Genomic DNA, 14179 nt, shown 5'->3' with positions numbered 1-14179 from the left:
TCTTTCTTTCTTTCTTTCTTTCTTTCTTTCTTTCTTTCTTTCTTTCTCTCTTTCTTTCTCTCTTTCTTTCTCTCTTTCTCTCTCTCTCTTTCTCTCTCTCTTTCTTTCTTTCTTTTTCTTTCTTTTATTTTTTTTGAGACAGAGTCTTGTTCTGTTGCCTAGGCTGGAGTGCAGTGGCACGATCTCGGCTCACTGCAACCTCCGCCTCCTGGGTTCAAGTGGTCCTCCTGCCTCAGCCTCCTGAGTAACTGGGATTACAGGTGCCTGCCACCATGCCCGGCTAATTTTTTGTATTTTTAGTAGAGATAGAGTTTCGCCATGTTGGCCAGACTGGTCTCAAACTCCCAACCTCAGGTGATCCACCCACCTCGACCTCCCAAAGTGCTGGGATCACAGGCATGAGCCACCACACCCAGCCATTTTTTTCTTGGATTTTTTGCAAAATTATTTAAGTGTTGGTTAACCTTATGAAGCCACAGATTTAGAAGTAAGTACTATATCTTCAGAAATTAGAGTTTTTTTCCCTAATTTTTTCTCCTCTGGTATAACTTTCTGCTTATTTTTATAGATTTCAATAACGTTTTAACTTAGTTTTATCCATTCATCTATTCAAGACATTTATAGAATGCTTACTATATGAAAGACACTGCCAAATGTCAGTAGATATGGTATTCAGGGCCTCTGTCCTTATGGAGCTCACATTCAAATAGGGGACATAGACTTTCATTAAATAAGCCACCAAACACATAGCTATAGATTTTCGTAAGTGCTGTGAAGAAAGCAAACAGGATGCTGTCTGTGATAATGATGGGAAATCTTCCCTAGATATGACTTAATTATACATTAACTCTGCAGTCCATTACTTCAAATGATCCCTAGTTATTCAATTTACATACCGGAATTTTACAACTCTGTTTAGTTAGTCCCAGGCTTCAGGCCATTTAAAACAAAAGATATAGATGAATAGAAAAGTCACTCAGCTTGTCTTCATCCTTCAGATTTCGGGCAAAGGTCACTTTTATTGGGAGTGCTTCCTGATCGCCCTTTCCTGCCTCTCACCCTAACCCCAACACGCGCGCGCGCACACACACACACACACACACACACACACACACACACACACACACAGACACATTTAGGTCCTTACTATATATTCTGGGAGTGCCCTGATACATTTGTAATTATTTTATGAGATTTAAAAAATTAACGTCTGTTTTCCCAACAAACTACAACCTCCATGAGGGCAGAGAATGTCTGTCTATGACTGAATCCCTATCATCTCAAACAGAGTTTGGTAAAGAGTACACACCAGAAAAAAATAGGTATTGAATGAATGATTGAACAAAGGAGTATTTCTGTTCACTTCAGCAAGAGTTTGATGATTAAACCCTGCTGTCCTACAGAAGAGTGGTTCTAGTTTTTTAATCTGTGAATGATTTAGGTTCTGGGTTAAACAGGCAATTCTTGAGATCATGGTCTGCAATTCATATAAACCTCCTACTTTCAATTTCCTCAACTCATGATCCAGGTGATTCCTGACAAATTAATACATGTGAGAAAGATGCTGTTCTTTTTGTTTGAAGGGTCGAATCATAAATGAATAGGAAACGTTGTCATGTCAATTCAACTTTTTATCAGAGGAGTGGTACTGCATAGCTAGGAGTTCTGACAGATTCCACAGGCAGACTGTCTGGGTTCAAATCCCAGCTCTCTCACTTACCTGATACATGACCACAGGCAAGTCACTTAACCCTGGGGCTCCTCATTTTTCTAATCTGTAAAATGAGGATAAAAATAGTACCTCCCTCATTGGGTTATGTGAGGCTTAAAAGCATTAGTACATGCAAAAGTGCTTAGAATAGTGAATGGCATACAGTAAGTGCTAGATAAGTTCTCGCTATTAATCTCAGTAAGCGTAATGCTCACTAAAATAAATGATTCTCAAATTTATATCATAAGACTACATTGATTGTCTGAATAAAGTAAAATTATGTATAAAGGCTGTACTTCTAATATAATAATTATCTTCTAATTTATTATATTTCCACCCTCCCATCTACTTTAGTAAATTAATTAATATATTAAGGGAAAGAACAATTTATATCACAGTGCTCATTATATTAAGGACATTATAGAATTTATAAAAATAAAGAAGTATTAAGATAAACTGTAGTAATTTGAAATTCACTTTGTGGTATTCACCTTTAAAAGTAGCATTTCTGAATTTCATATGCTAGTTTCCATTCCTCTTTATGGAGTTGGCTTTAACATGCAGCTTTTCATGTGGCCTGAAAGGCGATTCTTTCTACTTTCGAGAGGAATGTGCTGTGAAGGAGGAGTGGGGAATCTTACTGGCGGCCATGTGAGAACAGCAGCTCTTTGAATGCTGGGTATGATGTAGCATGGGAACTGTGGGCAGCTACTGGCGGAGTGTTTCACACGCAGCGGGACAGTGGGAAAGGCAATGAAGAAAACAACCAGTGCAAACAAATGCAGAAGAAAGGGTGGGGCGGGGTCAAACTCCAGGGAAGGAGAGAGGTCAGCCTGGAGAGACAAGAACACTTACAAGAACAAAGAATAAAGCAGTGAGAAACTGGAGGCAAGGGCAAATGTCAGTTGCAGAATAAGGGAAAAGGGCAAGAAAACATGACCATCATGGCAATTTTAAATGCCTGGAACTATGTACATGTTTCTAGTAAGGAACTAGAGATCTCAGGAAACTAAAATAAATGCATGCATGCATAAATACATTTTGCTATTTAAACACATTTACTAGGAACACATTCCATTTTTTAAAACAGTAATAAACATACTTACATGGATTACCATAATAGCTAGCCTTAGAACTAGCAAGAATAGTTCCCGATTAAAACCAATTAGAAATTAGTATATAAAGATCAAGCAATCAAGTAGCCTAATTAAAATATCTGAAAATAATGATATGCTTTTCATTCTCTTAAAATCATAAATATTTATTTGGCTCCTGATGGCTTCATTCCCATTTTATACTTCATATAATTTTTTCATCACATTCTGTACATCACTCATTTTTCCCCCTGTAGTTCCGCACATCCTGATACCTTCAAACAAACAAATAAACAAAAATAGAGAATTCCCTTGAAAACCAGACCATTCTTCTCCTAGGGTGAGAAGGACAGGCTCTGGAATATTTTTGGGCCACATTACTGTCAAGGTTACCTGAGCAATTTCAATAACATTCCTCTTGAGTAAAGTACAATTAGCTGTACAAACATTGAAAACCAAATGTTCTTAAGTTTGACAGTATGCTTTGACCTCAGTATGCTCTAAGGGTGGTCACTATCCTGGGCATTTAAATTTATACTGTCCTTCTTCAATTCTTTAAAGGGTTTTGTTTACATCCTTTTTTTCCCTAACAGAGTTGAGGTTAAGCATAAGTTATTATTCTGTCCTTAATGAAAAGATGTTTTCCGGGAACTTAATTGTCCTTTTTTCACGGGTCATTCTATTCCTAATATCAACAAATCCTTCTGTGACCTAACCTTTTCAAAAACAAACACATTCTTCTTTCTTCTTCGTTCTTTTTATTTCCTTTACTTTTAGCTTTTACAAAACTCCGGCCAGTGGGCACATTAGACTAGATATTATAGTTGAAAGTTTTATATAAGAGCAACCTATAGTTTAGAATATGTTAGAGCAGTTTTTCCTACATCTTACTGCAATATTTTGGGAGGGGTGCTTTCTAATTTTTTTAACCCTGTGTATTTCTCATTAACATTCCAAAAACTGGAGAAGTGCCACATAATAAAAGTACTACTTAGTATCTGCTAATTGAGAAAAGGCTAGTAGCTGATAAAAATTTGTATGTTTTATAACACAACTGCTTTACTTATGAAAACTAGTGGTATATGGGCAACGTAATTTTGTATTCAAGCTGCAGACAATGCTTGATGCAAAATATATCTTTACACCTCTCTGTAAAACTCTCTGATCTGTAGTTTGGGAATGAATTTCTATATGTGGTTACAAATAGACAGCATCTTCTGGGAGCAGGATAGAAATGCAGAATTGCAGGCCTCACCCGATACTAAATTTCTGAAAACTACTTTTAGGCCAATGCTATCCAATAGAAATATAACGAGTGCTACATGTACAATTTTAAATGTTCTAGTAGGCACATGTAAAAATTATGCAGAAACACTGTCCATTGTTTTAGCTGAAGCGACAGGCTCACTTCATTCATTTTCAAGAAAAATAACCAAGTTTGAATAATCATAATAAATGAATGATATTCATTATGACATTTTACCCAAGCAAATACATAAAAATACTATCATTTCAACATGTAATCAATATACAAATAATGAGATATTTTATATATTTTTGGTACTAAGTCTTTGCATCCTGATATATTATATATGTATATAATATATATCACTTGTAACACCTATATCACATATATATAATACTTATAACACATATATCACACACACACACACACACATATATATATATATATATATATATATATATATATATATATATCTCACTTATAACACATCTCACTTTAGACTGGCTGCATTGAAGGGCTCAATGGCCATATACATCTGTCATACTGGACAGCACATTTCTAGACCATGGGATCTGAAATACAGTAAATATAAATCCATATAGCAGCAAATTGTGTTTCTAACAGTTTCCCTTCATCTTTCACGTTTCCCTTTATCTTCCTCTTTATGCCTCATAGAAAAGTTAAGCACTTGGTTCTCCATGATTCTGTAGCACTTGAACACTCCTCCAACACAGAGCTTTTGGGATGGCATTATACTTAATTTCCCCAGAGTCTAAACCCTTCACAGTGTCTTACAGAAGTCATATATATATATATTTTTAACTTTTAAATTTGTCTGTAGCTGATAAGTACTTAACATAGAACAGGGGTTTTCAAAGTGTGGTCCATGATTCAACAGCATTAGCCTCATTTGAAAGTTTGTTAGAGATGCAGAGTCTCAAGCTCCACACCGGACCTACTGAATCAGAAAGCTGGGATGTGGAGCCCAGTTATCTGTGTTTTAATAAGCCTTCCAGGTGAATTTGATGCTTGTTAAAATTTGAGAACAACTAATATAGGAAAACATGTTTATTTGGAGAATGGCTTCACATTTATCATTTTTTCCTGAGTTCTGTGGTAGAACCACAAGCTGAATCATTTTAGGTCTTCTTAAAGAAAGAAAAAGTCAAAGAAGGACATGCTAGAAAGACATCGGTAGATGTCTTCTCCTTATCCCCGGTTAGTGATAGGCCCACGTTATTTGTAAGAGCAGATGGCTAGGCACTCTGTCCAGAAGTGACCCCATAATGGAAAATGATTAGTACAGGATCATTTAAAAAACGATATGAGGAAAATGTTCAAAATCTATCAATACATTTAAAGGATCAAATCCTGTGCTCAATGATGGTAAGAACAAACATACATAGATACAGATAAAAGACCTGCTTAGAAAATCTTATCTCACCAAAGTAGAGAATATAAATGGCTCTGATGTAAAAATTGCTTGTTTGAAAAAAAAAAAAAAAAACTGTTCATTTTTTTTTTTAAACGAAGCCACACAAATACTCCTATTGGTTAGTTAACTATGATCCCATCATATCCTCTCACAAAGTTTACTACGATGACTATATAGACCAAGTTTCCAATAAGAAATTATTGAAGAATTTGTAAACCAGAGATAATAATGGGTACTGTTTTTGTAGTATCAGTGTTATGATAGTATGTATATTTCTGGTTTCTAACACTGAGAAAGGACGAGAGGGGCGGGTCATTATGGAAGCAATAAAAGAGAATCCATCTTTAAAGCTTTACTTAATATAGTATAAGCAGTAAAGGGAGTTTTGTTTAGTATGTCCTTGGACCAAATAGGATAATTACAATGTCTTCTATGTACACAGTAGATGCTCAATCAGTGTTGATCGAATGAAAGAAGGAAGGGATGAAAGAAGGAATGAAGTGTGCAAAAGATGAGGTTCTAGATCCCTGTGACAGCAAGTTACCACAGAAGTATACAGATGGAGTGTAATGATGTCTACATGACTTTGGAAGAATCTTAGGAAACCTTTAAAAAACATACATAATTTATGATACTGTTCTTTGACATATATAAAGAATCTCATAACTGGAAATGCCTTCATATTACTCAAATTTTTAAAGGTGTTTGCATTCCATGAGTTCCTACAGTCAAGAAAGCACCTACTCCTTATATTAAGGTGTTTTTGCAGCTTTTGTGCTATTTGTGAGTTTACTCATGAGTAAAGAAAAATGGTATAATATTCCTTTATATACTACTTGTGCTTGGTGAATAAAGAGATTGACTACATTACTCAGTGTGTGTACCATTTAAAAATTAGAAAGGTTTATCATCATTTTAACTTTTTTCTCACCTGGTTTAGATATTCATTTCTACTTGGTCAAACATTAGCATTAGTTTGGCTTTAAGAGCTGATTCATTGAAATCATTTTTGGTTGATATTAGTACAATTGCTGAGTTCTAAAGGCAATGAGGAATATAATGCTTTAAAATTTTATATTTGAAACAAGTGTGATTTTTAAGGGGTACACTGAACTGGGTTCATTAATCCATTGGTTTATAAAAGAAAGATTTAAAAGTTAATATACCTGAGAAGCATTTCAAAAAAGAAGATATGTGTAAAAAAGTGAAGTATTTTATACCTGTATGTCTAAAATAGCTTTAAAGTATTGCTTTTCTTATTTTTATTTTTTTTATTTTTTGAGATGGTGTCTTGCTCTGTTGCCCAGGTTGGAGTGCAGTGGTATAATCTCAGCTCACTGCAACCTCTGCCTCCCAGGCTCAAGCGAGTCTCCTGCCTCAGCTTCCCAAGTAGCTGGTCTACAACCGTACACCACCACACCCAGCTAATTTTTGTATTTTTAGTACTGATGGGGTTTCACTATGTGTTGGCCAGGCTGGTCTCAAACTCCTGACCTCAAGTGATCCGCCCTCCTTGGCCTCCCAAAGTGCTGGGATTACAGGCATGAGCCACCACACCCAGCCGGTATTGCTTTGTTAAGTCCAAACTTAATAGGACTTTGAGAAGAGGAGACAAAAAGAGCACGGGAATAGCAGTTCAAAAAACCTGAGTCAGATCTTGACTGATACAAGTTATGTGACTGTGACTGTGGTACTTCATGTTTCTAAGCCTCGGTGTCCTTACGTGTAAAAGGGAATAATGATAATAGGTAATCGTAATACAAAATCACAAGGTTGTGATTCTTAGATGAGAGAATGTACATGAGAACTTTTTGTAACTGCAAGGAGTGATGGTTTCCTACACCACAAACAGTCAAATGGTCAAATAGTAACATGCATACCAATGCGTCTACTCTGAGGAAGAAAATAGGACTTCGTTCCCACAGAAAATTTCAAAGAGGCAAACCAATGTCTCTTACATTTCTATTAGAAGATTCAAAGTCAGTTTGGAACTCTCTATACATTGATTCCATACATAGGTAAATTGTGACTGGTTCTGACTGTATTGTTGGTGGTCACATCTCTTAACTGGTTTCACCATTTTGACTGATATTACAGACAGCTAAAAAACTAGCATGGCTTTCCTTGAAAATTAAATGAATGGATAATGCAAAGAACCCAGTATATTCTGATATCAAGTACACACAGACTGATAGTATGTAACTCTAATCTTTCTGTTACACTATTTTGCCCAAATTTAAGACTCTTTTTCTTTTCTCAGGTTTATATCTACCTTTCTACCACTCCAGTTCTCTACTTTTTATTTATTTATTTTATTTTATTTATTTATGTTTTTGAGACGGAGTTTGGCTCTGTCACCCAGGCTGGAGTGCAGTGGTGCAATCTCAGCTCACTGCAACCTCTGCCTCCTGGGTTCAAGCGATTCTCCTGCCTCAGCCTCCGGAGTAGCTGGGATTACAGGCATGCGCCACCACGCCCAGCTAAGTTTTGTACTTTTAGTAGAGATGAGGTTTCACCATGCTGGCCAGGCTGTTGGTGAACTCCTGACCTCCAGTGATCCACCTGCCTTGACCTCCCAAAGTGCTGGGATTACAGGCATGAGCCACCATACCCGGACAGTTCTCTACTTTTTGATTTTTCTTTGTCTTAGCAGACAGAGGCAAAGATGAACTTGTACTTGGTTTTTATCACGATTTAAAGATTGACACAGCATTGTGACTAAATTCTTTAGTTTCATAGACATATAATGTCTTTTTTGACATTGACTATTTAAAAAAATATTATGTCATAATAGTGGTGGGCTCAAGCTTCCCGCCACAGAACTTGGAAAATGCTTTAGCCTCACATACGTTGTTCTAAATATAAAATATTCTCAACAGGACGTATGAATTGCTTTTCCAGTAATAGGAAAAAATTGTTTGATGTGAACTTCATTTCTTGCTTTCTTCTCTTTCTGAACAAGGCTTCACATTTATAATGTAGCAGAATTATCATCAAAGAAAAGAATGGAACTAACTTGATTCGGTTATATGCAAACCAAAACCTTGGATTTATCAGCTTTCTGCTAAAAACACTTTTTAAGCATATCTTTAAGGTCATGTTAAAAAATAGAAACATGAAATTTGCTACAATATAGAGCAGATACCACAAACTGAACTGTTTAATAGGAGAAGGCTGTGTATATGTGGGTTTAGGGATGAAGAGTTTAAAAGTTAGAGTTACACAAGGAGAAATATAATTTCAACAAGCCACATTTGTATTATGAATAAAGAAAGCAACTTCATTGGTTTTAAACTAAATTCTGTCAAATGTGTATCTCCCCCAGATATCTAGAGACAGAATCACAGGACTGAACTGGATGTGACCTTAGACAAAATAAATTTCCTCATTTAAAAAATGAGGAGAATTAAAGCTGAGAGAGGTTAAATGGCTTTCCCACAATAACATGGTCAAATAATGGTTGAACTTAAGTTTGAAGTTAGACCTCCGAATAGTCACTCCAATGCTCTTTGCTATATCATACTATTTCCTTACATGTGTTTTCCTGTACTTATAACCAAGTTTTTATTCACTGTAAAGAATGGCTACATATTAAGCTATTAACATTTTTTTTTTGAGACAGAGTTTCACTCTTGTTGCCCAGGCTGGAGTGCAATGGCGCAATCTCGGCTCACTACAACCTCTGCCTCCCGAGTTCAAGCAATTCTCCTGTCTCAGCCTCCCAAGTAGCTGGGATTACAGGCATGCACCACCACATCCGGCTAATGTTGTATTTTTGATAGAGATGGGGTTTCTCCATGTTGGTCAGGCTGGTCTCGAACTCCTGACCTCAGGTGATCCACCTGCCTCAGCCTCCCAAAATGCTGGTATTACAGGCCTGAGCCACTGACTATGGCCACTATTAACAGTTTTTCATACCTTACATGCAAATAAATGGTGCAACTAGAATGGATCACTTAGCATTGATTAAAAAAAAAAAAACTTTTCCCACTAGTCATAATCCTTTGACCTCATTTGGAAATCTACATGCCACTGTCACAAATCTTTTACCACATTCTGAAAGCAAATGTGGCATTCTACTCTCTAAAGTAAATTATAAAATATAATTCTAGAGCACTTAAATGGGACTAATGTGGGCATTGGTTTCCTTTGGACATTTATTACTTTCCTTATTTACACTTAAGATGAAAAACATACTAAGGATGAAACAGATAAGATTTTAATAGTACTCAACCACTATGGAGCAAACAGAGAAGGGCATATAATCACTTAAATATATTTCCTTGCTTTAGTCAATGCCACTTATAACAATCTGTAATACAAATACTTCAGGACTATCCATCACAACAAGAATTAAATTATGTGAGATCTCAAGAGGTCTTGGATTTACAACTTATTTTTATTAAAGATCTAGCAATTCTTTAACAGGGCTTTCAATCACACCCCTAAATGGACTGACAATAGGAAAGTGATCTGGTTTATTACATTTTTCTTATTAAAAAGTTAAAACCAAGTATTTTTAAACCCAATTTCCTCAGGAGCATCCTTCTGCATCCTATGAAATTGGAAAGGAGAGAAAATGATTCTCTAATTCTATGGTTAAACTAATTTTAGGGTGTTGGGGTATAACATGGTGTCCTTCACACTGAGAAGGTAGACACATCTCTTCCACCATTACAACCATTACTCTACGTGAATTAACTCATTCAATGTTACAGTAACCATGTTAGAGATGAGTAAATGGACAACCAGAGAGATTAAGTGGCCTCAAGGTCACTCAGCTAATATGTTAGATTCCAAAACCTGTGTACTGTAATAATAATAATAATAATAATAATAATAATATCATCAAGAACTAGAATTTGTACAGTGTTTATCATTTGGCATGTTTGCTTCTAAGCACTTTCCATTTATTTTGACTTATTCATCCTAATAATAAACTGATATTGTAGATAATTTTATTATCCCATTTTTTTTTTTCAGATGAAAGACTGAGGCTCAGAAAGGTTAAGTAATTTGCTCCAGGTCCCACAGCTAGTAAGTGTGACCTTGAGCACACTGACATTCCCTGTATTTATTGCGCAAACCTACGAAAAACTTTCACATGTAAGTTTGTGATAGGTTGCTCTTTCTTTAAATGACTTTTGGACATATCTTACTACTGACTCTTGTTTAAATTAGGATTCCAAAGGGAAAGATGTTTTTAAGAATCCAAGCAGTAAGAGTACAAAGGAACTGCATGGCGGCAATTCACTTCTTCCATCATGATTCAGCATTATTTTCTATGTTTATTGTAAGAATACTGCTACACAGAGTTTAGATGTTCCCTCTAACTCTCATGTTGACATTTGATCCCCAATGTTGGAGGTGAGGCCTGGTGGAAGGTGTCTGGGTTGTAGGAATGAATCCCTCATGAATGGCTTGGTACCATTCTCACGGTAGTGAGTGAGGTTTTGCTCTAGCAGTTTTCATGAGAACTGGCACCTCCCCTCCCTCTTTTTCTCCTCTTCTCTTGCCGTGTGATCTTTGTACACCAGCTTCCCTTTGCCTTCTGCCACTAGTGGAAGCAGCCTGAAGCCCTCACCAGAAGCAGATGCTTCTTGTACAGTCTCCAGAACTGAGCCAAATAAACACCTTTTCCTTATAAATTACCCAGCCTCGTGTATTCCTTTATAGCAACACTAAACAGACTAACACATATACTAAACTCTAACTTTTCATTGTCTCCAAAATTAATATTAATAATTTGAAAATGTTTAGATGGGAATTATAAACTAATATAAAATATCCTATCCTCACAAATATTACCATGAACATTAAATGAAAAAAGTACTTTCACTGTTCTTTACAAATTGCATCTGTATATTATTTTATTGTAACAAAGAATAACAATATTTACTATGTGCCTACCTGCAGAAGCTTCCATCTGGTGTTCAGGTCTTCCAGGGTGCTGAGGTTATATGGTGAGAGCTGAATGCCCAAAGTGGTAAGCTGGCGAGCAAGGTCATTGGCATGGCTCACGTTCTCTTTCAGAGGTGCAATTTCTCCTCGAAGTGCCTGTGTACAATAGTCAAAAGCAAATTGGAAGATGAGAATATTTAAAACAAGAAGAATTGATACCTGGGCTTATTCTCTTTAGGGTGCGGTGCCAGTAATGTTTGCTCTATGCTATGGTTTGAATGTTTGTGTTCCCCCTCAAATTCCTATGTTGAAATCCTAAAAAATAGAAAGAAAAAGAAATCTCAACACCTAAGGCAATGGTATTAGGAGATGGGGCCTTTAGGGAGGTGATTTTTTGGGATTAGTGCCCTTACAGAAGAGACCTCAGAGAGCTAGCTAGCTCCTTTCGGCATGTGAGGGTGCAGTGAGAAGGTGTTTTCTATGAGGAATGGGCCGTCCCCAGATACCAAATCTGCTGGTATTTTGATCTTGGACGTCTCAACCTCCAGAACAGTGAGAAATACGTTTTTGTTGTTTCACAACCTATCCAATTTATGGCATTTCTATTATAGCAGCTGGAACAGACTAAGACAGTCTATTATGGTAGTATAATAACAATGGATATTTGTCAATGGAGGAATAATAACTACTATTTGTTGAGCACTTCCTAGGTGCCTAACGCCATGATGAGCTCTATACATACATAAACTGATTTTCTTTCTTTCCAACAATCCTATGAGGCCAGTAGTTGGAGAATTATAATTTTATATATGAGAAAACAAACTTGCAAATGTTTGTTTTCAAAACAAACAAACCTTGCCAAGCTCTCATGGGTAAAAATTGAGGAACCTGGGATACATATATGCAGGTTTGCCTGCCTCTAGAATATATATTCTTAACTATTATATTATATGCTTCCCCTAAGAAATTCTGGATTGGCAAAGTAACAGGAAAAAATATATTGCTGCTGGATTCTAAATTCTACTCATGTCACAACCAGAAATGGATCCTTAATTTTTTTTACAATAGAAAGATACATTCAGTCATAAAATATTGCATGCATACTTTGCACCAACCATATCATAACATTTTCATTTAGGGAGTAGGATATTTTGTCAAGTCCCTAAGAAATGACTTCCTGATCTCCTGGTATTTTAGTCCTTGTAGCAATGACTTCAGAAGGCTCCCGAGGGGCTTCTCAGCTCTCTCTGAAGCACTAGAGCAGAAGTCTCTGATGCAATACATCACAGCAATCCAGTGAGCAGAAGAACCCTATGCAGATATGGGGAGGATATTACCATGCATCATATCTACCCTATCGAGATGGCATTTATGGATCTTTAACATGATGCATGATGTCCAAATGTTCCAATAAGCAATTTCTAAGGGACAAATTCCCTCACTTAGGAGAACAGTTTGTGTAATGTAATGTCTGTGTACAAGGACAGCATCACTTACTTGATTATACGGGTTGTTTTGACTTGCTTGATCTGGGCAGGTGTTATTTCTCTGTCTGGTTCACCATGTTGATAAAACCATTGGTTACACTGACCTCATTTATGAGCCTTGCATTTCTTCCCACTCCAAATCAAAGGAGCCAGTATGTACATTCAAAATAAGAATGACATTATCCTCCCAAATCAACCCGAATACTTCACTAAACTGTGGTGTTGTATAGAGTATAAGACTGTTACGTAGTTCTTAGATAATATAAGGCATTGTGATAATCGCTCTGTTTAACTTAAAGTTTTAAAAAGTGATCATTAAAAACATTACATTAAGCAATCATGGGGTTTCTTTTGGAGGATAATGAAAATGTTCTGGTATTAAACAATGGTGATGGTGGCACAATCTTGTGAATATACTAAACACCATTGAATTGTGCACTTTAAAAGAGCGAATTTTAAAGTATATGAATTATATATTAATAAACACAAACAAAAGAGAGCCCCTTCTGACCACACATGTACAAAAAAAAAAATCATATGTGATGTATTCGTCTTTATTCAACTTCGTGTTAGTGGAATGTCATTGGAATCAGTGTGAGATTCAGAAAGTTTTATAGGGGTTGATACTAAATATTATTCCATTTCCTTATGAATAAATACATGGATTAAAAGTATCAGAATAAGTGCCCGTGGAGAAAGGTGGTTTAAATCCGTGTATATGAATACTTATCTCTAAAAGGAAATGATCCATAATAATTTTGTTTCGCATAATAGAAAGGTTAGAAAACAGATTTCTTAAATGTCAATGGGGGAAACTTGGACAGGGACAACGATTACAAAATGAAACCATTCTCTTCTGGATAATAACGTGCATTTCTAGCAGCCACAAATAAATATCATGTGAGGGGAAACTGTAAACAGGAACCTCTACAGAGAGGGCAAGCCAGTAGGCAGCATCTTTCAGTAATACAGGTGAGTCCTTTGTGTTAATCATCTCTCTTTACAAGCAAGACTCTCAAGCCAGTAAGCTGATTATCCTACCTCGTTAAGTCGTATCTAGATTTCAGTTCCCTTTAGGTGACACAATGTACATTTTCAAATGTCTCTTATTAGAATATTTTGATTTTCATTTTCTCCCCCAAATTCCTGAGCACACATTTTTAATCCTGCATCAATGTTTTGGAGGATGAAAGGGATTCAAAAATAAGTTTTGGTACTCATAATCAATTGCAACGTTCTCCCTTTTCTTCTCTTTTTTTTCTTTTTAAAATTTACTTTTCTTCTTTAAAGTTTACCATAAGATCT

At 36.1% G+C, this 14179-nt stretch overlaps 1 protein-coding gene across 1 annotated transcript in view; it reads right to left on the bottom strand.

Moving 5' to 3' along the window:
- DMD (dystrophin) overlaps window positions 1-14179 on the bottom strand; it is a 2292995-nt gene that overhangs the window by 313656 nt on the left and 1965160 nt on the right. The window contains 1 exon segment of the mRNA XM_026451980.1: window positions 11397-11543. Coding sequence (XP_026307765.1) covers window positions 11397-11543 — 147 coding nt within the window.

Source organism: Piliocolobus tephrosceles, chromosome 12 (genome assembly GCF_002776525.5).
Source record: "Piliocolobus tephrosceles isolate RC106 chromosome 12, ASM277652v3, whole genome shotgun sequence".
NCBI classification, from domain to species: Eukaryota; Metazoa; Chordata; class Mammalia; order Primates; family Cercopithecidae; genus Piliocolobus; species Piliocolobus tephrosceles.
This window is presented reverse-complemented; position numbering and strand designations above follow the sequence as displayed.